A 27,018-nucleotide genomic window follows, 5' to 3' on the forward strand; every position below is an offset into this window, starting at 1 on the left:
TTGTTTGAGTCTTTTCTGAAAAAACCTTTTCCATCAGAAACTAACACCAGATATTTTCACTGCTCTGAGAAGCTTTTCCAGCATAGATGAAATCCAACTTAGTACCTTCCTTCTTTGCCAAGTATCAGATGACAAAATGTCCCAGCAAGGACACTACATAGTGGGATGCCCAAAGCCACATAATGGGTTTAGGAATCTAGGTAGAGTTTCTTCAGTTCTTTGTACTTCTTTTTCCTTATCTGTAAAATGGGTATTAGGCGACTGTGGTGAAGAATTAATAAACTGTACAGTTTATGGGACCTTGATGGGCAATGAGAAAAAAGTCCCATCCAAGTTTTCTGTATATTTGCTTGTAGATGGTTGGGGGTGTGAGGGGGACAGGCAGCTCTCAGGGGAAAGCTCCATGGTAAAACTCCATAATAGCAGAAACCTCATCTAATTTGACTGATCACTAGATTCCCCATTCTTCTCCCTCTTTTCCCTGCCTAAAAAATGTTTACTTGTTCTTTGGCTATTTATTTATTTTTAAAACATAGCAAACACGAACGTTCTTACCATATGATCATTCCATTCTTGGTATATAGTCAATAACTCACAATATCACATAGTTGTGTATTCATCACCATGATCATTTCTTAGAACATTTGCATCAATTCAGAAAAAGAAATAAAAAGAAAAAAGAAAAAAACTCATACATATCTCTCCCTCTCATTGATTCCTCGTATTTCCATCTATCTTTGGCTACTTTTCTAACTCCCTCTGGAATTTAAGTTCCTTGAAGGCAGGCACTTTGGTATGTTGTTCACTACTTTTTCCTAATATTTGTTGAATATTTGAATGTCACCTCCCCCAATATCCTCTGGCTGTACAGAGTATCTTGAGTCTTCTTCAGGTCTTACTTTAGGTTCCTTTATTTCCTCCCCTGATTTGCACTGAACTCTGGGATTGAAGCTGCTACTTACTGAGTTACTGCCATATGTTAGGTCTGGTACTGAGCACTGTATATCCTTTATCATTTCACTGGCATAATAACCCTGTGAGATGGGTCCTAACAAAGAAAAACCTAAGGCTTAGCAAGATTAATAACTCACCTAAGGTCAGAGGCAGTAAGTGGCCGAGCAAGAATTCTAACTCCAGCTGTCTGACTCGAGTGCCTATTTTCTATGGCGATCACTGCCTCAGTGGTTCCATTTCCAGGATAGCCACCAGTTCCTGTGGGCTCCTCACCATTGCCACCTTCCTACTTTAAATCTGACTGAGGAAGGACTTTATGCTTTCTTGGCATACATTGTGGCTCTTTCCTTCTTGGCCTTCTAGTTTATCCCAGTCTTTGTCATCTTGATGGTAAGAACTTACTATCTTGCAAAATATTCCGTAATATCTTATACTCTATCTTTGCTCAGTCTGTTTACCTTCTTCCCAATCCCTTAGCACATATTCTGGAACATTCATTTGAATCTTCTAATGTCCAGATAGTGGGATTTTGTTTGTCTGTTTGTCTTTTTTGGTGCATGGTCCAGGAATCGAACCCGGGTCTCCTGCATGGAAGGTGAGCATTCTACCGCTGAACCACCCATGCACCCCCAAATAGTGTTTTTAATGGAATCCCTTGGAAAAATTGCCCTGTGGTCTTGTTTAGTTCTTGATCAGCATCTTTAAGATTTTAGCTGGGCCTGTCAGTGGCTTGGAAAGCTCCTGGTTTCTGACCTAGCTAGTAGGTTTGGGCACATATACTTTATAGTGGCCATGTTATGAGAAGGAAGAGACTGTGTTCGTGGCCACAAGGAGGGAGATCTCCAGAGGGAGAAGGGAGAAGAAGATCAAAGAAGGGGATATGGGGACATTAGGGCTCCCAGACCTAGCATAGTATCTGACAATTAGTAGGGCTTCAGTAAGTTCTTTTAAGAGAATGAATCACTAGAGCCTGTACAGATGAAAGCACAGAACCCAGTGACAAATGGGAGAGTTGGTTGTTGTCTAATCCAGCCTTAACTTGCCCCTCAACTAGGAGAAGAAGGGCTGCTTATGGGGTCGCCTTGGAATTGTTGGTTCTTCAAGGGCTCTGACATCAGCTATTTTTCTCAGCTCTCTTGAGGCCTCCTTTTTCCTTTCCCTAAAGAAGGGTGCAGTCTGTCTTTGTCCTTCAGGCTTAGAACGTGATTTAGAGGGGAAATCTGCCCTTCTTGCAGTATTCTTTCAATTTGGAGGCTTTACCACTATCCTAGGCTTCTGTGGGATAGGCGAGAGGTTTTGACTTACCTGAAAGTAAGTCCAGATGGGAACAGTTGTCTTACCCAACCCTTGGACACACCAGAGTAGGATCAATACAACTTTAAAGGTGGAAACATTTCTTCTGCACCTCCTTGATGGTTTCTATCATTCAAACTAAAGCTTAACATTCCAGACATTCCAGAAGGCCTTAGGGTTCTTCATGGTCCGTCTTCTACTCAGCTCTGATTTAATTCCTCAGAGTTATTACACTCCCTCATTCCACATGGCTTTTGCAATGCCGTTTCCTTTCTACAGCGTGAAAAATTCTTCACTACTCTTTTGGCTCAGGTAACTCTTATTAATCCTTCCCATCTAACCCATGCATCACTTCCCAGCCACCGAGTGGTGCCTCTCCCCCTCTTCCTCCCCCTGAGGACTGGGTTAGGTTTCTGTCCTTCATAGTACTCTCTTGGTTTGTAATTTTATAGTTATGACTCAGGTTAGGGAATTAAGGTCTTCCCTTACTATCTGTTCTAATTTGCTAGCTGCCGGAATGCAATATATCAAAAACGGAATGGCTTTTAAAAAGGGGAATTTAATGAGTTGCTAGTTTACAGTTCTAAGGTCGAGAAAATGTCCCAATTAAAGCAAGTCTATAGATACATCCAATTTAAGGCATCCGGGGAAAGATACCTTGGTTCCAGAAGGCCGATAGAGTTCAGGGTTTCTCTCTCATCTGGAAAGGCACATGGCAAACACAGTCACAACTTCTCTCTTGGCTGGAAGGGCACATGGCGAATACAGCGTCATCTTCTAGCTTTCTCTCCCGGCCTCTGGCTTCATGAAGCTCCCCGGGAGGCGTCTTCCTTCTTCATCTCCAAAGGTCACTGGCTGGTGGACTCTGCTTCGTAGTGTTGCTCTCTCTGAATCTCCCTCTCCAAAATGTTTCCTCTTTTATAGGACTTCAGAAACTAATCAAGACCCATCCAAATAGGTGGAGACATGTCATCCCTTAATCCAGTTTAACAGTCACTCTTGACTAAATCACATCATCCAGGGAGATGATCTGATTACAGTTTCAAACATACAGTATTGAATAGGGATTATTCTACCTTTATGAAATGGGATTTATATTAAAGCATGGCTTTTCTTAGGGGGCATACTTCCTTTCAAACCAGCACACTATCTTAAAGCTCCATTAGAAGAAATCTCATCTAATTTGGTCACTAGATTCCACAGTAACTACTTGTTGAGTGATTAAAGATGAAGAATAATTTAGAGATTTGCAGCAGAGGGGCAAAGTAGTGTTCTGGAATAAGCTTTTTCTTGTTAAACTTTGAGTTTGACTTTGCAGAAAGGACTGTCTGTATTACTTTTCCTCCTTCACTTTATTCATACTTTGGGGTCTGAGACAGAATATTCATTGTGTAGCAGGAGGTTAGAATACCATAATATTGGCATTTACAGATACATGAATATTTAGGATTGAGAGATACAGCTTTGGGGCATTCTTACCTCCGCTGAGTGCCAGCCCTCATTCTTTCTTTGGTCCTCAAACTCTCAAGAAATTTAAAAAAATAAATAAACTCCGCTCATAATCCAGATAGCCTCATCACCTCAGATCATTTTTGTGTTATTTCCTAGCCTGTTCTTGTTTACATGGAAGTGTCCTTTACCTGACTTACATTGTAGTGGAGAGACCATCATGAATTCTCTTTTTTCTCCCACCTTGTCATAAACAACTTTCCTGTAGAGCAGGGTTTCTCAGCCTTAGCACTATTGACATTTTGGGCCAGATAATTCATTGTTGTTGGGGGCTGTCCTGTGCATTGTAGGAAATTTAGCAGCCTCCCTCGCCTCTATCCACTATATACTGGTGGTATCTCCCCAGTATGACAACCAAAAATATCTCAAGACATTGCCAAATGTTCCCTGGGTGCCAGTGTTGCCCTCTGAGAACCATTGCTGTAGTCTTCATAATTAAACATTTAACTTGGCCATTGCTTTTGAGTTCAGTGGAAGAAAAGTATTTCAGCAGCTGAAAAATACATTGACTTTTTCTGATGACCTGCTCAGAGAGAAGGCTCTGGGGATTTGGGACTATAAAGAACACCCTCTTTGCTGACTGAGCAGACTTTGCTTCTGAGCCTGTCTGCACTCTGGAGCAGGAGAATCAGAATAAGTAGAGTTTGAGACACATGGTCCAAGTCTTTTTTTTTTTTAATGCAGTTTTAATTAGATATATTCACACACCATACCAACCATCCAAAGTATATAATTATTGGCTCACAGTATCATCACATAGTTGTGCATACAACATCATGAGCAATTTCATAACATTTTCATTGTTGCAGAAAAGAAATAAAAATAAAAAAGAACCCAAATCCACCTGTACCCCTCATTCGTCCCCCCTCCTCCAATTATTGACCCATAGTATTGGTTTGGCACATTTGTTACTGCTGATGAAAGTGTTAAAATATTACTGTTAATTGTAGTCCATAGTATGTAATAGGTACATTTTTTTCCTTATACCCCTCTATTATTAGCTCCTATGGTCCAAGTCTTTTGATTTTTAATATTAATGATTAAATAACAATAAATTAGTAATAAATTAATTAATATTGAATGTTCACTGTATACCAGCACTTTTATATATTAATTCAATTAGTCCTTAGAGCAACCCTCTGAGGTAGGTCTTGTTATTATCCCCATTACATAGATGAAGAAACTGAAACATAGAAAGGCTAACCTGTCCATGGTCACTCAGCTAGCAAGTGATGGAGCTGAATTTAGCCCAGCAATCTGAGTACAAAGTCTGTGCTCTCCAGTAAATACTATTTACTGAGCACCTATTGAGGTGCTGGCGCTGGGCTGAGAGCTTATAGACATGGCTTCTTCTTATAGCTCTTCAGGGAAGGTGGTACTATCTCAGATTTAAAGAGGTAGAACCAGAGTCTTAAAGAAGCTATCATTCTTTGTCTAAGGTCTTCCAGGTTTCTGACCCAGAGTCTCATATGATTCTACTTTATCATGCTGCCTCCCATGTATGAGTAAAAATTTTTTATAGCTTTGTGTTCCTTTTTCCCTTGGAACCACCATTCATTTATTCAACAAATACCAGTTAAATGCCTTTTGTAACTTAGTGCCAGGTGCTAAATAAATGTTATTTCTAGTTGTAAGTTTATCCTAAAATTGAATGTGAGCTTTGAGTTTTTTCAAAGAAAGCATAACCTAGAATTTTTAGTTATAAATAATCATTTAGTTCTCTCTTGGCGAGTGGATGTGACATCTGTAAGAGAGATGTATTTCCTGGTATACAAAGGAACCCAGCTTTTCTTTTAGCTACCATTCATTACCTATTACCATGCTTACCCAGATCCTTTGTGTAAATTATCTCATAATCCATTCTGCAGTCCTGGTAGTATTATTATCCCATTTCAGACATAAGGAGACCAAGAATCAGAGAGATGAAACTTACCTAAGGTCAAAGAGCAACTCGGTGAGCCTTGAATTGAACCCTGGTCTGTCTGATTTCAAGTTGTATTTTTGACTTCTGTGCTGTTTTGCATCCATTAGAGGATATTCTTAAAATTCTTCAAAATTAGCAAGACCACTCACAGTTAGCAGTGGGAAAGAAGGAGGGCTCTCTTTATAAAACTTGTTCTCTCTGGTGGCACCCTATTGTTACTCCGTTTCTTTTCTTTTCTCAAAAGCAGGTGAAAATGTCTTTTAATGAGTGTGCTGGGAACTTAGTGCCAACTCTGACACTCATTCCATGTATTTGGGATCTCAGGTCTTAACATGACAGGTTTGCTCTGCTAAGCCAAGTGCTCTGGTGATGGCCTCTAATGACTGCACCAGATGTCATGGACCTTTGCTAGTTATGTGAAGACAGTCTGGCTATGAGGACACTGGGAGACTTTAAGCTTCTAAAGGTGACCTATGGTTTTTCTATCTTCTCAGGGATAGAGGCACAAACTATTTCGGTTATATAGAGCACTCTCTGCCTTTTCAAAAGCTTTGGCCATTAGGCCTGCCTAGCACTCAGGGGTAATGGAGTATGAAAAAACAACTGCTTTTTGCAGATCCAGTTTACTCTTCCTGGGGAGATGTTCCCTATGCCTGCCGGCTGGAGCAGACTGAGTTGACCCGACCTGATTGGCCTGGGGAAACAGATGTGTTTTAAAGTCTGACACTGCTTCCAGAGCAGTTTGTTTCATTGTTCTTAGCCCCCTTCCAACAAGGTACAGCGTGGGTTTTCTGCTTTACTGCTTTTACCCAGTCATAAAAACGTCATCTACACATTTCCTTCACCTCTCCCATAGTTCCTTTAGATTGATATAAATAGTGAGGAAATTGGTTTAGTGGGCAAGAAAAGGAAGGCTGCTTTGGATGAAAGGCAGCTCGGAAGAGTGGTAGGTGTGGTGGGCAGAACAGTTCTGTCTCAGAAGGACTGGAGTCCAGACAATGCTGTTAGGATCTCCCTGTGCCTAGTTCCACTTTGCAGAGGAAGCCTGGTACTGCAGGATGTGACATCTCGGGTGGCAGGGATCTTTCCTTTGATAGGATATACGTTTCAAGGTAGTATTGAGGGGTTAGCTGCACTGGAGGTCTGCAGCTCCAGGGCCTCTGCAGGTTAGAGGCAGGGCCTCTAATCATATCAGCTGCTGGTGTGACATGCTGCCCACAGGCCCCTGGCTCCATCTTCCCAGTGGTCAGTGTGGTCAGCCACAGGAGAAACTTGGAGAGGGACCTCTTGAAAATTGATAGCTTTTTCATTCTCTGAAGCCTCCCTTGGGTTTCATGGAAGCCACTTTTAGGAGAAATGGCTACACTGATAGAATTGCGGCTTCTTTATTAAAAACCCGTGTCCTGCTTATTCTGTGGCTTCCCAGAGTCAAGATTTTCTAAAAAGCAGGACCCAGGGTGATTCTAACTAAAATGCTGCAAGTAAAGATGGCAAAGATTGTGTCTGTGTTGTTGGATGAGGACTTAGCCTGGAAGATAACAACAGGAATGCAATGATCAAGTCCAGAATTATCAGAGGGCCAGAGAGCTGCATTATTCTAAATCCTTACTTAATTCAGCTGGACTAACACCCCAGTTTCTGCTCCTGGTTTACACCTGGTTCTCAGAGAAACATTTTCTTTGTTTTTTGTTTTTTAATGACTTTAATTACAGAAATATCTCTTCTTCATAGAAAGTAAATACCTATAATTTTACTACTCAGTGATAGCAGTTATTAACATTTTGGTATAAATCTTTTGGTCTTCCTTTAATTTTTTATGATGTAGCACTTTTTGAAAATCAGCTGATGTTTTAGTCTCTGTCCAGGGAATGTATTTGCTGTAATAAAATGCTACATGAAAGTGTTGCTGGGTGTTTTTGTTTTGTATTTCATTTTAAATTTATCAATTCCTTATATCTTTGGCCAAGTCTTAAGGAGCAGTAGTCAGATTTCATTATGGTCTCCTTTTCAGATATCAGCCTTACACTGCTAACTTCAGGATGTTGTTGTTTCCCCTGGTCTAAATTATTCTTTTTTTTAAAAAATCTCAGTACGGTATAAAGCTCTACAATATGGATTGCTTTCCCTTGTGTCCCTTTATTTAGTCTGTGGTATAACGGGAACAGTAATAGCCATAATTTATTGTCCGTTTCTTTGTGCTGGGCTCTTTACTGTTTTACAAGAATTACCTCATTTTAGTCTTGATAATAATGCCGAGAGGTTGGCACTGTTATTTTCTCCATTTTTCTGGTAAGAAAACTGTCCACAAAGTGATCAAGAGAGTTGCATTTTACTTAAGCAGACTGTGCCAGTTATATGAAGCATAATCCCTGACTATAGTGGACCTGAATCTGAAAGGGCTAGACCTTGGGGGACACCAATGAAGAGGACCAGTTCCTACCCTGTGAGGCTGAGCCAACTAAGGGGGCTTGGGGCTGGTGCATACAGACCAGTGAGAGGGTTATGGCAGTATTTGAGTAACATGCTCTGGTCTTCTGTGGGTCCCTCCTCCAGGAAATGTTTATTTTTCTATTAACTTTTATGGAAATTCTTATTGGTTTGCAGCCAGGAAGCTTGTTGCCATGTACTTTCAATCCTGTAACCTCTAGGTTTTTGAGAGGCCAGTACTGCTCCTCTCTTCTTTCCATCCTTCTGGGCTCCATGGCGTTTTCCTCACTTGATCAAAGGCTGTCTTACATTCAGGCTGGGATCTTGATCGGAGAAGTGGCACATGTTCTGGGGATGCTCTGACCCATCCTTAGCCCCTGAAATTTCAGGGGCTTTCTGAAACTGGGAAAGGCAATCTGTACCTTCCCCCACTCCGACACACACATACTTGTTCTGGAGCTTATACTTAGGTGGGAAGGTAGGAAGGTGGAGAGCTTTCTTCTTGGGGTCCCAGGCACCAGACTCTTTTCCCCATCTTTTCCCCAGGGACACATCTTTAATGACTGAATTGGGAACAGGCTAGGAAATATTTTGATGCCTTTGAACTGCATTTTCCTTAGAGAGAAAAGTCTCTATTAAATAGTTTGTTTTTTCAGTAGTGCCTTGGTTCCCTTTGAACTTTTCCATTTATTCTTGATGGCATTTGAGTTGTTCTTCATGAGTAAAAATGGATTTTTGCTTTTGGAGGTATGTGTGCCCAAGGTATTCACTTCTCCTCTTGGGCAGCCTGTGGGTGAAAGTCTGGCTCCTTTAGATGCCTTGGGGCTGTAGGAAAGACTCCAGAGAGACCATCCAGAAAAGGTATATTCTGTGGCTATAGGGCCCTCCCTCCACTGACCTAACTGAGCGTGAGACCTTGGGCTGCTTTTGCTTGCCTGGTCCTCTCCCAATATGTCCTCCTAGTCAGATTGATCCTTTATAGTATAGTATAAAATACTGGTCCCGTGATCAGGACCTGCCCTTAGACCCTTTCTGGAAAGTTCAGAATATGCTGAAATCTCTTTGGAAGGGTTTGAATTGGTGAAATGGGAGTGATTGCCTTTCTTAAGAACTTGAAGATGATGGGGTCATCATGTTTTTTCTTGGCGGTGCTTTACACTTTACAATTCAGACAGCAGCCAGCTAAGCCTATATCTGCCGCTGGCTTACAAGGCAGGATGAAAACAGCTTTTCCAACTGAGAAAAGGGGTGTAAAGCAATTTCCATGTCAATCCATTCATTCATTGTCTCCAGGAGTACCCTGTGCTAGGCTGTGGGTATAAATGGTAAGTGACACATTGAGTCCTTGGCATTTTTGTCCAGGTAGAATCTGGAATGAAAGTCACCCAGGGGTCTCCTTAGAGGCCAAAACAAATTCTTGAATAGGGCTGTTCCCCTTTTCAAGCAGGGGAGAAGGGAGTTGACAGTGAGGGTTTGGTTTGGTTTGGTGGGATTCTTGGTAGTAGCCTGCTCTGGCCTGTATAGTGGGGTAGAAAATAAGGTGGCTATTTGGTCGTGCATACCATTGGGAGGCAGCGCCCCTAGCCTTCCCGAGTTATCACCCGGCAACCTGGCATCTATAAGAAGCTGAGCTCAGGCACTATCTCAGGGAAATAGATACCTCTTTCGCCCATTTCCATGTTTCTTATTCTTCAGAAACCTCACATTATTGTGTAAAATGAAACTAAGATCTTGTTCCAGCTTTATGTAAAGCCCATGTTGCTTCCACTTGTTTCAGCAGTTGGGGAGCCCTGATCTTTGTCCTTTAGGTCTTTGCCTTAAGAGTAATAATAAGGGCTGACATGCCATATACTAGGCACTGGCCAGTGTGGATTAGCTCATTAAGACCCTTGAAGAACCCAAAGGAGGGAATAAATGCTATTCTTATCTGTACTGTACAGATGAAGAACTTCAATCTGGAAGAGGTTGCTTGTTATACCCTCAGAATGCATCGAGGAGGTACACGGGTATTTCAGTGGTACAATGCTCACCTTCCACGCAGAAGACCCAGGTTTGATTCCCAGATCATGCGTGCCAAAAAAAAAAAATGCATTGAGGCTGGATCCCAGGGTGTCCAACTCTAGAGCTGGCTCTCCTCAGTTCTAAGTTGTTTTCCTTGGCGTGCTGTTAGGCTCATGAGATTGTGTCTGCTTGTGCTACAATTTGGGGATTGGCCAGTGCCATCAGCAGTGCTGCAAAAAGACTCAACATGAGTATGCTGTAGGTTGAGTATGCTAGGTGCTGGGCTTTTAGAGTTCAGTGAGATTCATTCTATTCTTACAGTCTCTTGGTTTTCCAAACTAGTGATGCTGTAAATAAACCCACCTCTTTGGGCAGCTGAACCCTGCTCAGTGGATGGGGAGAAATCATATACCTTCTGGGCTTCCTGGTATATTGGAGGCTCCCCACACATCCTGTCCACTCCAAGGCCAAGCTTGCTTAGCTTTTTGCCATAGTTTTTTCATGACAAAGATTAGCCTCTTTCTCTCCTACACTGTTTCCGTGGAAAGGTGGTCGGTTATGATGTTGGAGACCTTTTTGACCTGGCTTTGATGACAAGCTGGCCAGAACTGGTGGTGCTGACCTTGGAAGGAAGTTGTTTCTCTAAACCCTGACCATGTCTCCCAAGTTGGCAAAGTTCTAGTCCCAGTTCTACAGGCCAGGTCACCCCCTCTGTTTCCTTTTCCACTTGGCAAGTATCTCTTACCTTACATTTGTCAAACTGCACATCCCATTGGGTAAAATGTGGTTTTCAGGACCCCTTGTCATTGATTTTTGGGTGGATGTTGGCTTGTAGCAGTGTTACGGAACAGCATGAATTGCTGAGATAACTTGGTGGAGTCCAGACACCCCACACAGTTCTGCACAGTTCTTTCAAAATCTGCGAAGATAACCTCTGAAATGGTGGGCAGTGTCTGCAGGAAATAGGGGTTAGGGATGGGGATAGTCCCTACAAATGAGGTCTGCTTAGAATCCCCATCTCACCATGTTGAGTGCGAGCGGTCGTCCTGTCCCATCTTTGACCTCAGAACTTATCATGTGCCAGGGTTCTGAACCAAGGCGCACTCAGGTGAAAAGTACAACTATTTTTATGGTCACAAAATTCCTCCTGGCAATGGAGGAAGAAAACAACCTGGGTGTTTTGCATGAATATGTCTGCTGGAGCTATTAATCAGTAACATAGGAATCTGGTACGTGTAGAAGCCAGTTGTGGTCTGTATACCTAAGATAAAAAACAGGCTTTGTGTTCAGTAAAAACGATATGGCAGTGTTTGCCTTCTTACAAAATGTGGCCAGTACTGTTTGAATGAGACTGCTGGAGCTGGCACTCAAATGTGAATCAGACTAACACCGCTGATAACAGAGCAGCCTGTGCCTGTCTGTACCTGGACACAAATGGGTAAAACCCAACAGCTACCTGTTTGGTGATCTCTCCCATTTGGGCAAGTTCTACAGAGTCGGTTCCATTCAAGGTGACCTCTGTAATGCAGTGGTTGGAAACCAGGAAAGTAATTATTTTCCTGATTTCTATGAAGCCTTCTAAAATCATGAAAGTAGTTGTCTTATATTCAGGGACCACTGACATAGGGAGTTTCTTTTCTCTGAGTCACTTTGTATTTCTGTTCTATTCTCTACCTTTTCTTTCCTTGCTTTGTTTCCGTGATTCCCTGATTCCGAGCATTTTTCCTACTGTTCAGCAGAGTCTGAAACAATATTAATCACCATCACTACCACCCCATTCTTAGGGCGACAGGGGTCAAGCTGCAATGGCCCAGCAGTCAGAAGCAGCCAGGGCTCCAAGGGACCTGACTGTGGCAGCCAAGTCCAGTCCAAGATGACACCCATTTTTGATGAACCACTCACTGACCATCGTTTCCTTAAATTTTCTTTAGCAGTATAAGAAGGGAAGAGAAATAAGGGCAGGGCAGTAATAAGATTGACATTTTTTTTCTCATTGTAACTCATCAAAAGGATCTGTCCTGATTCTGAATTACAATTAGGTAATTAGGTTTACCTTGGTCCTGCCCAGTTTGGCATGTCATCATGTGCTGCCTCAGATCGTTCTTTATCTCTTCTTTCAAAGTGGGGTATGTGCTGCCTGAGTTAGGATGGGGTCTTTTATTTCTGAACTTCCCTGCAGTGTTGGCTGTGTCAAGAAAATGAGAATTGAGCATGTGAGATGAGAGACTGAGCAGAGTGTTGGCAGTAGCAGCTTTTTTCTTCTTCACGTTTTCTGGATGTGAGATATAGTTGGAGTAATCTGGAAGAGTCTTCAGGCATGAGGGTGGAGACACAGGTAGACAGAGTGGGCTTAACTTTTTTGGTGACTGTGATGTGCCCCCAGCTGGCTGGAGTCCAGGCTGGCCCCAGGGGACTGCAGGATTGATTCACACTACCGATCTGCATAGAGCTGGAGCTACTGCTGGAATAGAATGTCCCCGAGCCACCAGCAGACAGAGTTTACCTGCTTTGAAGTGAAGCTGTAGTGTCTCCTCCCTCAAGTGTTGAGGTATCAGGAATAAGTGCAGGATTGAAGAATGTGAGGTTTTAAAGCAGAAGTAGCAAGAGGTTTCAGAGGATCAGTTTCTCATGAATCATTCTTCTCAGCTAAGGGTTCCATCCACTTGCTGATCAGAAGTCAGCCTTGCTCACCATTTAATTTTAGACTCTAACATAACCACCCCTGGTCACGCCTATCACTGGACTTCATTTTGATATTTGATAGACTTTTGCAACATGTTATAATTCCAGTTTTACGTATCACCTTTCATTGACTTCAGTTTAGTTGGCCACTTTCCTTGAGATTGTGGGGGCTCCCTTATCACTCAGGGGTGGGGATTGACACTAGGCAAACCTTTCCTCGGTTGGCTTGCTCTAGGGGTGCAGTGTCTTGTCTTTGACCCTCCTCTTTCCTGACCTTGAGGTGAGCTTGTCTTTTGGCCTTTTTCCCATACTTGGCTCTGTCTTGGAACTTGAAACCCCAAGCCTCCAGAGACTGAAGCCATCCCACTCACAGTAGTTTGTGCAGGCATGATATTATTCCCCCATATCTTTTGGCTTTTGTGATCTGTTTTTGTTTCATTCAGTTCTCATACAACATTTAGAACTACTGGGATCGCACGTAATTTTTTTTTCCTAGGAAAGTAAAATACATCATTTCTGAAAAGCCTTGGCATTTGAAGTTGCCAAAAGACTGGTTTTCTCTGGACCAGCTACAAACCATTCCTAGGGCTCTCTGTAATTGGTGAGGTTGACACATGTGGGCAATAATAGGCTTTTGATTAATTCAGCTGTCCTATTATGGGTCTCCTTACCTCTAGCTAAGGTTCTCTTGAACCCATGTCCCTCTGTATTTGCCAGACCAGTTAGGAAGTGGAGAGAGGGCTGGTTGTGAGATTCTTGTTTTAAGGATATGTGATGATTCCCTGTATTAATTTCTTATTCAGAATTCCCCAACCCACAAATGAGCTAACTCATACTACTTCTGCATAGCCAAGGCACTAAGAACAATGGCCAGTTCCCCAGTAGATTTGGAGAGCCATGTCATGGTGAGGACCTAGACCACGGGCCACACAGCCCTTCTAAATGGGGTGTGGACCCTGCCACTGTCCACAGTAGCCACCTGTTCCTGGCTGGGACGCCCTGGCCAGAGGCTTTTAGTGCTGTGTGTGCTGATGGTTGTGCACACTTAGTTCCCATCTACTTCATGCCATCCCTCCCTATGTCTCAGGCTCGTGAGGTCCACACATGGAGAAGGCCTGTTCCCTGCACTTGAGGAACTTACAGGGTATATAGAAACACTGAAAATAAACCAGCCATTTCTGGAACAGTGCTGTCTTCTTTGTTCTATTCTAATGACACAAACTAAAAATAAAAACGTCACTTGTATACAAAATGAAAGTTCTCTGTTCTGTTACCAACCCCAGGTCTGTCTGTTCTCCCAGGCATGTAGGGTTCTGCAGCCTACTCTTTTATCTAAACACTTAGGTTGGGCCTCTCTCTGCCTCACTCTTACATTCTTTTTCTTAAGGACTGCTTGATATTTCTAGGGCTGTTTTTGAATGATTGAGATTATAGCAGGAATTCAGTAGGAAAGATTCTTGATGAGCTAGAGTAAGTAGGTCAGGAAGGCTTCCTAGAGTCCCCAGATGGTAGGTAGGATTCAGCATGGCAATGGTTTGGCAATGCAGAGGAGAATGATGAGGACATCCTCTGTTGCTTTTCTACTCTGCTTTTTTCAGGGCTGCCTGTAGCCTTCCACTGCTGCTTTGACACCATGGCTGCTGGGGCAGTGAAGTGGAAGGATCAAGTGATATTTCATTGCCAAGATATTTTCATCTCTTTGAGCTCCCACTGCAGACATCATTATCAGTCCTGCTTTTAACAAGTGAAGGCACTGAGGTTCTAAGAAATGAAGGGGACTGCCCAAGTCAGGGGCAGAGCTGTACCAGACCCTAAGCCAGGAAGGAGGGAATGAATATCGAAGGGTCTGAGTTGGGGATGAGTTGAGGGATGGGACCAGTACATGCTTAGTACTTGGCCACTGTTTTAGTCCCCTTTTGGTTGCCTTATTTAGGTTTGTTTTGGATGCTGGAGGATGAAGGGAGGAGTCTGCCAGACAGCAGATCAGATGTTCCCGAGAGGATCAGATCTCTAGGATGTGGTAGGAGGGCCTCTCCCACAGTAACCCAACCTGGAGATGGATCTGTGGCCTCAGTCCTGAGGGGAGCTTACTAATGAATCAGGCAGCTATTTCAGGAGCCATCAGGGAGGGGAGAAGGGGACCCTTCTGCCCTGGGGCAGGCATGCCATTCTTTTGACAAGGAGAGAAGAAAGGTTATTCGAGGGGTATGCTACCAGATTGGTTCCTTGAGGTGGTCAGGTGTCTCTGCTCAAAATTGCCCATCCAGGATTGGGGGCAGGCTGAGGACTTGGCAGCTCATCTGGGCTGGTGCAAGTGAAATCCACTGTGGGGTTTCCCTGCTGGAATGTGTGGGGTGGGTTGTTACTAGGCATTGGCCTGAGAGTCAGCAGGTCTGTTGTGGCCCTTGGGTGGCAGTTCCTGTGCTGGTACCCTGTTTTTTCCTCTGCTAGCCTTGGTCCCTCTTCTGACCCAGGTTCAGTATGTGAGTCTTCTCCCACTTCCCACACCCTCCTCACTACTCCCAGAAGCTGGCTGCGCTGGGCTTCCCAGAGTCATATTTCCTAAAGATGTGACCATGTCTCCTGACCCTGAACCTGGACTCCAGTGTCATGGTTGAGATCAAAGGAAAAGTGGCAGGGACTATGTATGTGTGCATGTGAGTTGGGGTTAGGTGTGAATAGGCAGAGGCTTGGGTTCCTGGCAGTCCGCTCCTCTAGCAACTGTTCTTACATTCTCCTGCCATGGTGCTTGGATCTACTGGATTTAGAGGTCTGGCTCTGTTCGTGTTCCTTCCTTCCCTCATAGTGGCTTTGGGTACCTCCCTCCTTTACTCTGGACCTCTAGGCCCCTTGTGAGAACAGCCTGTGACTCTGACTCTCCCTGACTCTTCCTGTGACTCTGCTTGTTTACTTCCAAACTTCTGCCCAGACCCGGGTTAGCCCGCCCCTCTTTCTGCCTACCTGGGTCTGTCACAACAGCCTTCCTCTTTATTCGGTCTGGGGAGGGGTTTTGAATAATAGTAATAATAGCAGTGAGTGCTTGGCAGTGTATCAAGCACTGGACTAAGCATTGTACGGGCATGATCTCTTAATTTTCCTAGAAACCATATGTCGTACAGATTACTAATATTATTCCTTTTGTTTTATAGAAGAGGAAACTGAGGCTAAGAGAGGTTGTCACCTGCCCAAGGTTACCTGGCTAGTGAGTTGAGGGCCCTATATTAATATCATTTTGATGTATCTTATTAAAATCCATTCTGAAATCTTTACTGTGGTGCTGCCTACAAAACTGACAGGGTGTCCTTGGGAATTGTGATCTGGATTGAAGACAGCCCCCTATATACAGTGGCAGCTAGGGAAGGTTCCTTCCCTGCTTCTCTCTGAACTTACCATCACCTGAGTCTGAGAAGAACCCTCTGCCTCCCGTTCTGCTTTCTGCTGAACCTTAGATTCCTGAAAAAATGCTTAGAACTGCTTGGGCCCAGATTTGGTATGGAGGAGGCTGGGGCAATGGGAACAGAGATATTCTGAGAGCACAATTTGTGCCCCCCTGTGGTTTGTCTTTTTGAGTGGGACATAAGGTATTTTTCTCAGACAACCTTGACCTCCCTCATGTGCCAGGCATCCCATGCCCATGAGAGGATGTGTTGATGGCCCACTGCAGCCATCACATTGTAGGGGGTTCAGAACAACTCTCTGCTTTGTGAATACAGCCCTGAGTGGGCTTCAGCCTCCTCACAACAAAGCCGTCCTCACTCAGCTTTCCGGAGAGCCCAGGAGGTTTGCAATTGTCATATAGGTGTTAGTGCTTGGAGCACAGAGGGATTTAACCATATGGAATTAACACTTCTCTTTGGATTATTAGTCAGCCAAGTGCTTCCTTCACACTGTGCCTGTGTTTAGAATTGGTTTGCCTGATTCATATGAAGAGGAGGCATTGGCTCTGCCTCCCCATAGAGCCTTGGGAGATCTGAAAAGAAGCTCTGCTATATGAGGCAGATAGGCTCAGAGCTGTGCTATTTATAGAAACAGCCTTAGTCTTGCTGGTTTGAGACTTGGTGTGTGTGTGGTTGTGTATGTGTGTTTCCATATGAAGCTCAGGTTTAAGAATTGCTCCAGAACAGAGAAGGCTCTCTGAGGTCCTTGGAGGGAGGAGTGGTGATTTGGTAGCATCTCCTGCCTACCGGATTAGCCCAGGGCTGACTGAGGCAGCAAGTCCCGAGGGGAGTCAGGATTTACTTAAGGCTTATCTGAAAGGTGAGTCTCATAGGTAGTCGGTGAGAGGAGCAAGAATGACAGCACAGGTGGAGGTGGGGGTGGGCAGAGTGGGGTGTCTAGATACAGTGACTTGGGAAGGTAGTGCCAGACTGAGGTCAACATTGCTGGAGCGAGGGGCCCAGGACAGTTGATGCCAGCTGTCCCCAAAACCCTAGAACTGGCACTTAGGGCATAGGTTAGGAGAAGTCCAGGTATCCCAGAACTGGACAGGTCCTGCTTCTTGCAAACAGGATCTTGGCAAAGCTGTGGCAGCTTTGAGTGTAGTGTTTGAATCAGACACGCCTATTTGAGAAGAATATAAAATATAAGTGAAGACCTGTACCAGCTCCCCAAACCCTGACCTTTAAGTTTCTTGTATTCTTTCAGAAACTTGTGTTTATGTGTGTATCCTTTTTTTATTATACAAGTAAAATCAAAGAAGCACTGCTATATCCTTTGCTTTTTATCCCTCAATTTATTAGTAACATGGAAGAAGTACCTAGGTGTTTTTTTTTTTTCCTTAATTTTTTTATTGTATAGATGTGCTTTAAGTTAGTTAACTGGTCAATGACATTGAATTTGTTGCTAGTCTGGGTCTGTTCTGATGCAGGAGCAGTCATACTTTACATACATCTTTAAACATTGGAATAATTATTTCTGTGGATTAAATTCTGGTTGTAGATTTTCTGGATTGAAGTTTTCTTTTTTTTCCTTTCTCCAAATTCACTTTCAAAGAGGTTCTACCAATTCACACTGGTGCAGATGATGTATGAGAGTTATAAAATGATTACAGTAATGCAGAGCTGTTGTGAGGGTTCAGTGAGATGATGTGTAAAGTTTTCAGCTGATGCCTGCCACATAGCCTACAGGGGTGGGGACAGGGTACAGATTCCATTGCAAACTAGATAATTTTGGACCAGCCTCAAATTAGATGTTGGCGTAGCAGGAAACAGTGGACTGGCAGCTGCTGGGCGGATGTTATCTTCATTTACTCATTCAAGAAACTAAGTTTAGAGGGAATATCTGTGTGGGAGACACTGAAGGGGGTTACCCAGCACTGAACAAGATAGGCATGGCCCCTGTCTTCATGGAGCTAACAGTCTACAGAGAGGAAGACAGTGAACAAGTAAAGTCTGTACAGATTGTGGTAAGTGCTACCAGGGTGCCACTGCATATGGTTCCCTCTGACTGGGTCTCTCTCTCCCCTGCTCCCATCCCCCCACCTCCCAGTGTACGTGATGGAGCAGGAAAGGAAGACAGCCGACACCGGGTGTCAGGCAGCCCTGGCCGCCTGCTGGACTGCTCTCTGCTGCTGCTGCCTCCTGGACAGCTTGGATTGAGCAGCCAAGACCCAAGTTTTCCACGTGGCCTCAAGTGCTCCAGACAGGCCGTTACCTCCTGTTACAGGAATAAACAACTGCTGCTGTACAATTTCAATTTTTTCCCTTTTTTTGAAAAAAAATCTGATTTGCTGACTTCTGAGTTTTAGCACCTATGGTATGGGTGAAAGACCATCTCCTTTAAATTTGCCTTCTATTAGTGACCTTGAACAAAAACTCTAAAATTTTTGTGATTTGGGCTCTTATGTGAATTGTTTATACATGATCTTACCCATTTTTTTCTTTTCGTTTTTCTTTTTCTTATTGCTTTATGGGGATTATTTGTATATATTGTACATTAACATTTGTCAATTTTGTGGGCTTGCAAATATCTTCTCCCTAGCGCTTAAACCTTTTTTTGGTTCGTCTTTATTTTTTGAGTTTTTTTTTTTATTAGGGAAGTTGTACATTTATCATAAAATCATGCGTAAAATACAAAGTTCCCATATACCAGCCTATGATTAACACTTTGCATTATATGATACATTTGTTATAATTCATGAAAATATTTTTATACTTCTGCTATTAACTATAGTCCGTAGTCATTATTTGTGTAGTACAACCCTATGTTTTGTTTTTTGTTTTAAATTTTTCTAATAACATATATGACTTAAAATTCCCCCCTTTTAACCACATTCCAATACATAATTTGGTGCTGTTAGTTATAGTCACAGTGTTGTGCTACTATCACCACTCTCCATTACTAAAACATTTCCATTAACTCAAATAGTAACTCTGTACAACTTAAGCATTAACTCCCCATTCTATATCCCCACCCAGGCCCCTGGTAATGTATGCTCTAGTTTCTGACTCTTTGAATTTGCTTAATCTAATTATTTCATATCAATGAGATCATACAATATTGATCCTTTTGTTTATGGCTTATTTCATTCAACGTGATGTCTTTAAGGTTCATCCATGTTGTCACATAAATCAGAACTTCACTCCTTTTAATGGCTGAATAATAGTCCATTGTATGCATATACCACATTTTATTTGTCCATTCATTGGTTGCTGAATACTTGGGTTGCTTCCATCTTTTGGTAGTTGTGAACAATACCATATGAACATCAGTGTACAAATATCTGTTTGAGTCCCTGCTTTCAGTTCTTTGGGTATATTCCTACAAGTGGGATTGCTGTGTCATATAGTAAATCTATACTTAGCTTTCTGAGGCACTGTCAACTTTCTTCCACAGTGGTGTACAATTTTACATTCCCATCAGCAATGAATGTTCCTGTTTCTCCACATCATCTTCAGCATTCATAATTTTCCTTTTTTTTTAATAGTAGACATTTTAGTGGGTTTGAAATGGTATCTCCTTGTGGTTTTGATTTGCATTTCCCTGATTGCTAATGATGTTAAGCATCTTTTCACGTGCTTTTTGGCCATTTGTATATTTTTGGAGAAATTATTCAAGTCTTCCCCTTTTTAAATTTGGTTATCTGTCTTTTGTTGTTGAGTTGTAGGATTTCTTTATATATTCTTAATATGAGATCCTTATCAGATATGTGGTTTCTAAATATTTTCTCTCAGTGCATAGGTTGTCTTTTTTTTTAAGTTTTTTTAATTGTAAGATATAAAATATATACAAAACAAAGAAAAATAAACAGTAATTTTCAAAGCATATTTCAACAAGTAGTTACAGAACAGATCCCAGAATTTGTCATGGGCTACCATTCCAACATCTCAGATTTTTCCTTCTTGCTGCTCTAAAACACTGGCAGCTAGAAGGAATATTAATATAGCAATTCAGCAGTCATACTCACTTGTTAAATCGCATTTTCTGATATACCTCCTTCTTCTCCTTTATCTTTCTTCCACTCTATAGGGATTTTTTTTTTTGATTGATTGATAAAATGACATACAAACACAAACATTCTTAACATACAAACATTCCATACATGGTGTACAAACAGTGGCTCACAGTATCATCACATAGTTGTGTATTCATCATTGTAATCGTTTTTAGAACATTTGCATCACTCCAGAAAAAGAAATAAAAAGAAACAAGAAAAAACTCACACATACCATACGCCTTACCCCTCTCTATCATTGACCATAGGAATTTAAATCTACTCAATATATATAACCTTTGTTCCCCCTATTATTTATTTTTTTTAATCCATATTTTTTACTCATCTGTCCATACCCTTGATAAAGGGAGCTTCAGACACAAGGTTTTCACATTCACACAGTCACATTGTAGATGTTGTATCTTCATACAGTCGTCTTCAAGAAACAAGGCTATTGGAACAGCTCTACAGTTTCAGGTACTTCACTTTAGCCACTCAAATACACCATAAACTGAAAAGGGATATCTATATAATGTGTAAGAATAACCTCCAGGATAACCTCTCGACTCTGTTTGAAATCTCTCAGCCACTGACATTTTATTTTTTCTCATTTCTCTGTTCCCCCTTTTTGGTTAAGAAGGTTCTCTCGGTTCCTTGATGCCAGGTCCCAGCTCATCCCAGGATTTCAGTCCCACATTGCCAGGGAAATTTACACCCTTGGGAGTCATGTCCCACATAGGGGATGGAGGAAGGTAGTCAGTTCACTTCCTATGTCAACTTAGACAAAGAGGCCACATCTGAGCAACAAAAGAGGCCCTCTGGGGGTGATTCTCAGGCCCAATTTTAAGTAGGCTCAGCCTGTCCTTTGTAGGAATAAGCTTCATAGAGGCAAACCCAAAGATCGGGGGCTCGGACTATTGATTTGGTTGTTCCCACTGCTTGCGAGAGTATCAGAAATTATCCAAATGGGGAAGTTGAATCTTTCCCTCCTCTCCCCAGTCCCCTAAGGGAACTTTGCAAATACTTCTTTATTCACTGGCCAAATCACTCTGGGGTTTATCGGGACATCACATTAACCTGGACAAACCAACAAAGTCTCACGCCTTATTCAAGATTCCCATACTTATGGTGTTCAACTAACTGATCATACAAGTTAAATTAGTAAGTATCTAATCCAAAATAAAAGTTTTGCACCAAATAAACATCTCTCCCTTTTGTCTCACACAGAAGTTGAAATTTTAAAATATGGGCAATATCATCCTTTTCCCAGGCTTCTGATATACCTTAGTCCTATCCAGATCAGCTTCATTCATATGTCTACTCGATGTCTGATCAACTTTTTCAACTTTTTAAACAGTTCCTGTATAGGGTACTGCTTAGTTTCATAGCTTCAGAGCCCTGACTCTGAGTCTCAGGTGTCACATAAATACCCGAGGTTTCTGGGAAAAACAGGTTATATACAAACAGCTCAGTATCTCAGAATTTAGAATTAGCAGTTACAACTCCTAAATATATGTGACTGCTGTAAGAGCTTACTGTCTAGGACCCTTTATAATATGCCCCAACCTGATAACCCATATCTCATTTTTATTGAGACATGATAATATTTGTCTTTGTGTTCCTAACATTTCATTCAACATACAGCTCTTAAGGTTCATTCATCTAGTTGCATGCCTCGCAACTTCATTCTTTCTTGTGTGGCTCAGTAGTCCATTATACGTATATACCATCGTTACCCCTTCCATTCCTCAGTCACGTTTCTTTAGGCCACCTCCATTCATTGTAGATTATGAACCCTGCCACCAGAAACATCAGTGTGCAAACGTCCACAGAATAGCCTCTTGACTCTGTTTGATCTGTATTAGCCATTGATACCTAATTTTATTATGCTACTTTTCCCCCTTTTGGTCCAGAAGGCATTGGCAATTCCACAGTACCAGGGCCTGACTAATCCTGCAGAGTCATGCCCCATGTTGTCAGAGAGACTTTCACCTCTGGATGTCCCACATAGGTGGGGCAGTAATCATTTTCCTGGAAGCAACTCCTAGGCCTTATTATAGGTAGCCTTAGCTTCACCACTACAAAAATAATTGTCATAAGGGTAAGCCTCAAAATCAAGGGCTTGGCCTATTTTCTTGGGAGTCCCCAGTGGTTGGGAGGGTATCTGAGGTTTCCCAGCTGGGAAAGTTTAATAGTTAAACTATATTGATAACCCACCCTCCTTTGGACCCTCAAGGGACTCTACCATGTGATAAAGCCTTTTGATGCACAAGTTTTTAATTCTGATGAAGTAAGTCCCATCTATCTGTTTTCTTTTGTTGCTTGTGCTCTGGGTATAAAGTCTAAGAAACTATTACCTAATGCAAGGTCCTGAAGAAGCTTCCCTACGTTTTCTTCTAGGAGTTTTATAGTTTTGGTTCTTACATTTAGGTCTTTGATCCATTTTGAGTTGATTTTTGTGGATGGTGTAAGGTAGGGGTCCACCTTTATTCTTTTGCATATGAATATCCAGTTTTCCCAGCATCATTTGTTGAAGAGACTATTCTTTCCTTGGAACTGTTGTCAAGAATCAGTTGGCTGTAAACATGAAGGTTGATTTCTTACTCTGAATTCCATTCCATTGCTCTTTAGGCATACTTCAGATATATTTTGCTTTTGATTCCAGACCACTGCAATAAAGTTGAATCACATTAATTTTTTGGTCTTCTGGTGTATATCAAAGTTATGTTTACATATACTACTGTAGTCTATCAAGTGTGTGTTCTAGTTTGCTAGCTGCCAGAATGCAATATATCAGAAACGGAATGGCTTTTAAAAGGGGGAATTTAATAAGTTGTTAGTTTACAGTTCTAAGGTTGAGAAAATGAACAAATTAAAGCAAGTCTACATAAGTGTCCAATCTAAGGCAGTCAGGGAGAAAGATACCTCGGTTCAAGAAGGCTGATGACGTTCAGGATACATGGCAAACATGGTGAAGTCTGCCAGCTTTCTTTCCAGGTTTCTTGTTTCATGAAGCTCCCCCGGGGATATATTCCTTCTTCATCTCCAAAGATCTCTGGTGGCATGAGCTCTCTGCTTCGTGGCTCTCATTTATTATGTCATCATTCTCTGCTCTCTCAGAATCTCAAGACTCTTCCAAAATGCTTCCTCTTTTAAAGGATTCCAGTTAAGTAATCAAGACCCACCTGGAATGGGTGGAGTCACATCTCCCTCTGTTCACAGGTGCATACCCACAAATGGGGAAGCCACATCTCCATGGAGATAACCTAATCAAGTTTTCCAACCTACATTATTAAATAGGGATTAAAAGAATCTTGCTCCCATAAGATTGATTAGGATTAAAACATGGCTTTTCTAGGGTACATAAATCCTTTCAAACCAGCACAGTATGCAATAGGGTTATGTCTTAAAAAACGGTGTGCATACATTTATTTTAAAATACTTTATTGCTAAAAAATGCTAACCATCACCTGAGCCTTCAGCAAGCTGTAATCTTTTTGCAGGTGCAGGTCTTCCTGCTGTAATCTTTTTTGCAGGTGTTGATGGGTGCTGATTGTTTGGGGTGGTGGTTGCTGAAGGTTAGGGTTGCTGTAGTAATCTCTTAAAATAAGACAGTAAAGTCTGCAGCATCAGTTGACTCTTTCTTTCCTGAAGGATTTCTCTGTAGCCTGTGATAGGGTTTGATAGCATTTTGCCTGAAGTAGAACTTTTTACAAAACTGGAGTCAATCCTCTAAAACCTGCCACTGCTTTATCAACTAAGTTTATGTAATATTCTGAATCCTTTGTTGTGATTTGAACAGTCTTCACAGCATAATCACCAGGAGTAGATTCCATCTCAAGAAACCACTTTCTTTGCCCATCTACAAGAAGCAACTCCTCATCCATTCAAGTTTTAACATGAGATTGCAGCAATCCAGTCACTTCTTCAGGCTCCACTTATAATTCTAGTTCTCTTGCTCTTTTCACCACGTCTGCAGTTACTTCCTCCACTGAAGTCTTGAACCACTCAAAGTCATCCATGAGGGTTGGAATCCACTTCTGCTATAAAATAGATATTTTGACCTCATCCCATGGATCATCAATGTTCTTAATGGCATTTGGAATGGTGAATCCTTTCCAGAAGGTTTTCAATCAACTTTTCCCAGATCCATTAAAGGAATCACTATCTATAGCAGCTATAGCCTTACGAAATGTATTTCTTAATAAGACTTGAAATTTATTGAAATTACTCCTTGTTCATAGGCTGAAGAATGGATGTCTTGACAGGCATGAAAACAACATTCATCTCATTGTACATCTCCATTAAAGCTATTAGGTGACCAGGTGCATTGTAAATGAGCAATCATATTTTGAAAAGAAGTATGAGTCCTCCAACTTTGTTCTTCTTTTTGAAAGATAGGTGGCTTTGTTTATTTGGGGCTCCTTCCGCTTCCATATAATTTTGATAAGTGGCTTTTCCATTTCTCTTCACAGAAGGCTTTTGGAATTTTGATTGGGAATTTGTTGAACTTGTAAATCAGTTTGTATAGAATTAACATCTTAACAATATTTAATCTTGCAATGCATGAAACAAAATGTCCTAACATTTATTTAGGTCTTAATTGACTTATTCTAGCAACGTTTTGCCATTTACTGTGTACAAGTCCTTTATGTCCTTGGTTAGATTTATTCCTAAATATTTGATTCTTTTTAGTTGCTGTTTTAAACAGAATTTTTTTCTTGATTTCCTCTCCAGGTTGTTCATTACTAGTGGTAGAAACACTAATTACTTTTGCATGTTGGTCTTATACCCCTCTATTTTGCTGAAATTGTTTATTACTTCCAGGACCTTTGTTGTGGGTTTTTCAGGATTGTCTATATATAGGATCATGTCACCTGCAAATAGAGAAAGTTTTACTTCTTCCTTTCTAGTTTGGATATGTTTTATTTTTCTTGTCTAATTGCTGTGGCAAGAACTTCCAGTAAAATGTTGAATAACTCTGGTGATAATGAGCATCTTTCTCTTGTTCCAGATCTAAGAGGGAAAGCTTTCATTCTTTCACCATTGCATATGTTGTTAGTTATGGGATTTATATATTCCCTTTATCATGTTGATAAAGTTTTCTTCTATTCCTAGTTTTGAAGTGTTTTTATCAAGAAGGGTGCTGTGTTTTGTCAAATGCCTTTTTGGCACCAGTTGAGATGATCATGTGTTTTTTCCCTTCATTCTGTAAATGTGATGTATTGCATTAATTGATTTTCTTATTTTGAAGCAAGCTTGCATTCCTGGGATAAATCCCACTTGATCATGCTGTAAAATATTTTTGAAGTGCTGTTGGATTCAGTTTGCTAGTAATTTGTTGAGGATTTTTGCATCTATATTCCCAAGGGATGTTTTTTCTTTTCTTGTGGTATCTTTACATGGCACTGATATGAAGGTGATGTTGGTATCATAGAATGAGTTAGGGTGTATTTCCTCTTAAATTTTTTGGAAGAATTTGAAAATTCACCATCTTAGGCTTTTCGTTTTCAATTTCTACTAGTTACTGGTTTGTTGAGATCTTCTATTTATTCTTGAGTCAATGTAGATAATTTGTATGTTTCTAGGAATTGTGGTTTTCTGAATATAGGTCCTTTACATCCTTGGTTAAATTAATTCCTAAACATTTGATTCTTTTAGTTGTTATTGGAATTTTTTTCTTGATTTCCTCCTTGGATGGCTCATTACAAATGCATAGAAAACTACTGATTTTTGCCTGTTGATCTTCTATCCTGCCACTTTGCTGAACTTGTTTATTAGGTCTAGTGGCTTTGTTGTAGATTTTTCAGTACTTCTTGGTATAGGATCATGTCATTTGCAAATAGTGAAAGATTTACTTCTTCCTCTTCACTTGTGATTTTAGCTGTTTGTGTCCTCCCTTTTTTTCTTTCTTTAGCCTATCTAAAGTTTCTTGACTTGATCTCTTCCAAGAAACCAACTTTTGATTTTGTTGATTCTGTTGTTTTTTCTTATCTTTATCATTTGTCTCTACTCTGATCTTTGCGACTTCCTTTCTTCTTTTTTTGGTTTTAGTTTATGTTTTCTTTCTAGATCTTCTAGTTTTGAGGTTAAGAGTCTCATTTGAGATCTTTCTTTCTTTTTTAATGTAAGCATTTTGAGCTTTCAATTCCTCTCAGCACTGTTTTTGCTGCATCTCATAAGTTTTGGTATGTTCTGTTTTCATTTTCATTAACCTCAAGATACTTCCTAATTTCCCTTGTGATTTCTTCTTTTGTCCCATTGGTTGTTTAAGAGTACGTTATTTAATTTCTGCATATTTGTGAATTTTTCGTTTCTCTCTCCATTGTTGATTTCTAATTTCATTCCACTCTGGTTGGAGAAGATACGTTGTATGACTTCAATATTTTTAAATTTATTGAGGCTTGATTTGTGACCTAACCTATGTTCTGTATTACCTAGGGTTTCTAGAGAAACAGAATCAGCAGGAGATATCTATAAATGTAAAGTTTTTTAAAGCATCTCTCACAACCAGAACATTCCCATGTGGAGATATAAGAGTCCAAGATCTGTAGGTCAGACTGTGAGCTGGCAGCTCCAACGAAGGTCCTCAACGAACTTTCAGGAGAGGTTGGCTGGCTGAAGCAGGAAGAGTGATTGTCTCCTGAATCCCCCTTAAAAGCCTTCCAGTGATTACATGAAGCATCACTCATTGCAGAAGACACTCCCCTAAATGCAATCAGCTATGGATAAAGCCAGCATGGTCATGATTTAAGTCCATGAAATGCCTTCACAGCAACAGACCACAGAGCTTGTC

The 27,018-nt window shown here is 41.3% G+C and overlaps 1 protein-coding gene across 1 annotated transcript in view; it reads left to right on the top strand.

Annotated features, from left to right (window-relative positions):
• CYSTM1 (cysteine rich transmembrane module containing 1) overlaps window positions 1-18,484 on the top strand; it is a 75,898-nt gene extending 57,414 nt beyond the window's left edge. The window contains exon 5 of the mRNA XM_077137960.1: window positions 18,278-18,484. Within this exon, the coding sequence (XP_076994075.1) occupies window positions 18,278-18,387 (110 nt within the window). The 3' untranslated portion in view covers window positions 18,388-18,484. The remainder of the gene's footprint in view (window positions 1-18,277) is intronic.
• Window positions 18,485-27,018: the final 8,534 nt, after the last annotated feature.

Source organism: Tamandua tetradactyla, chromosome 20, assembly GCF_023851605.1.
Source record: "Tamandua tetradactyla isolate mTamTet1 chromosome 20, mTamTet1.pri, whole genome shotgun sequence".
NCBI classification, from domain to species: Eukaryota; Metazoa; Chordata; class Mammalia; order Pilosa; family Myrmecophagidae; genus Tamandua; species Tamandua tetradactyla.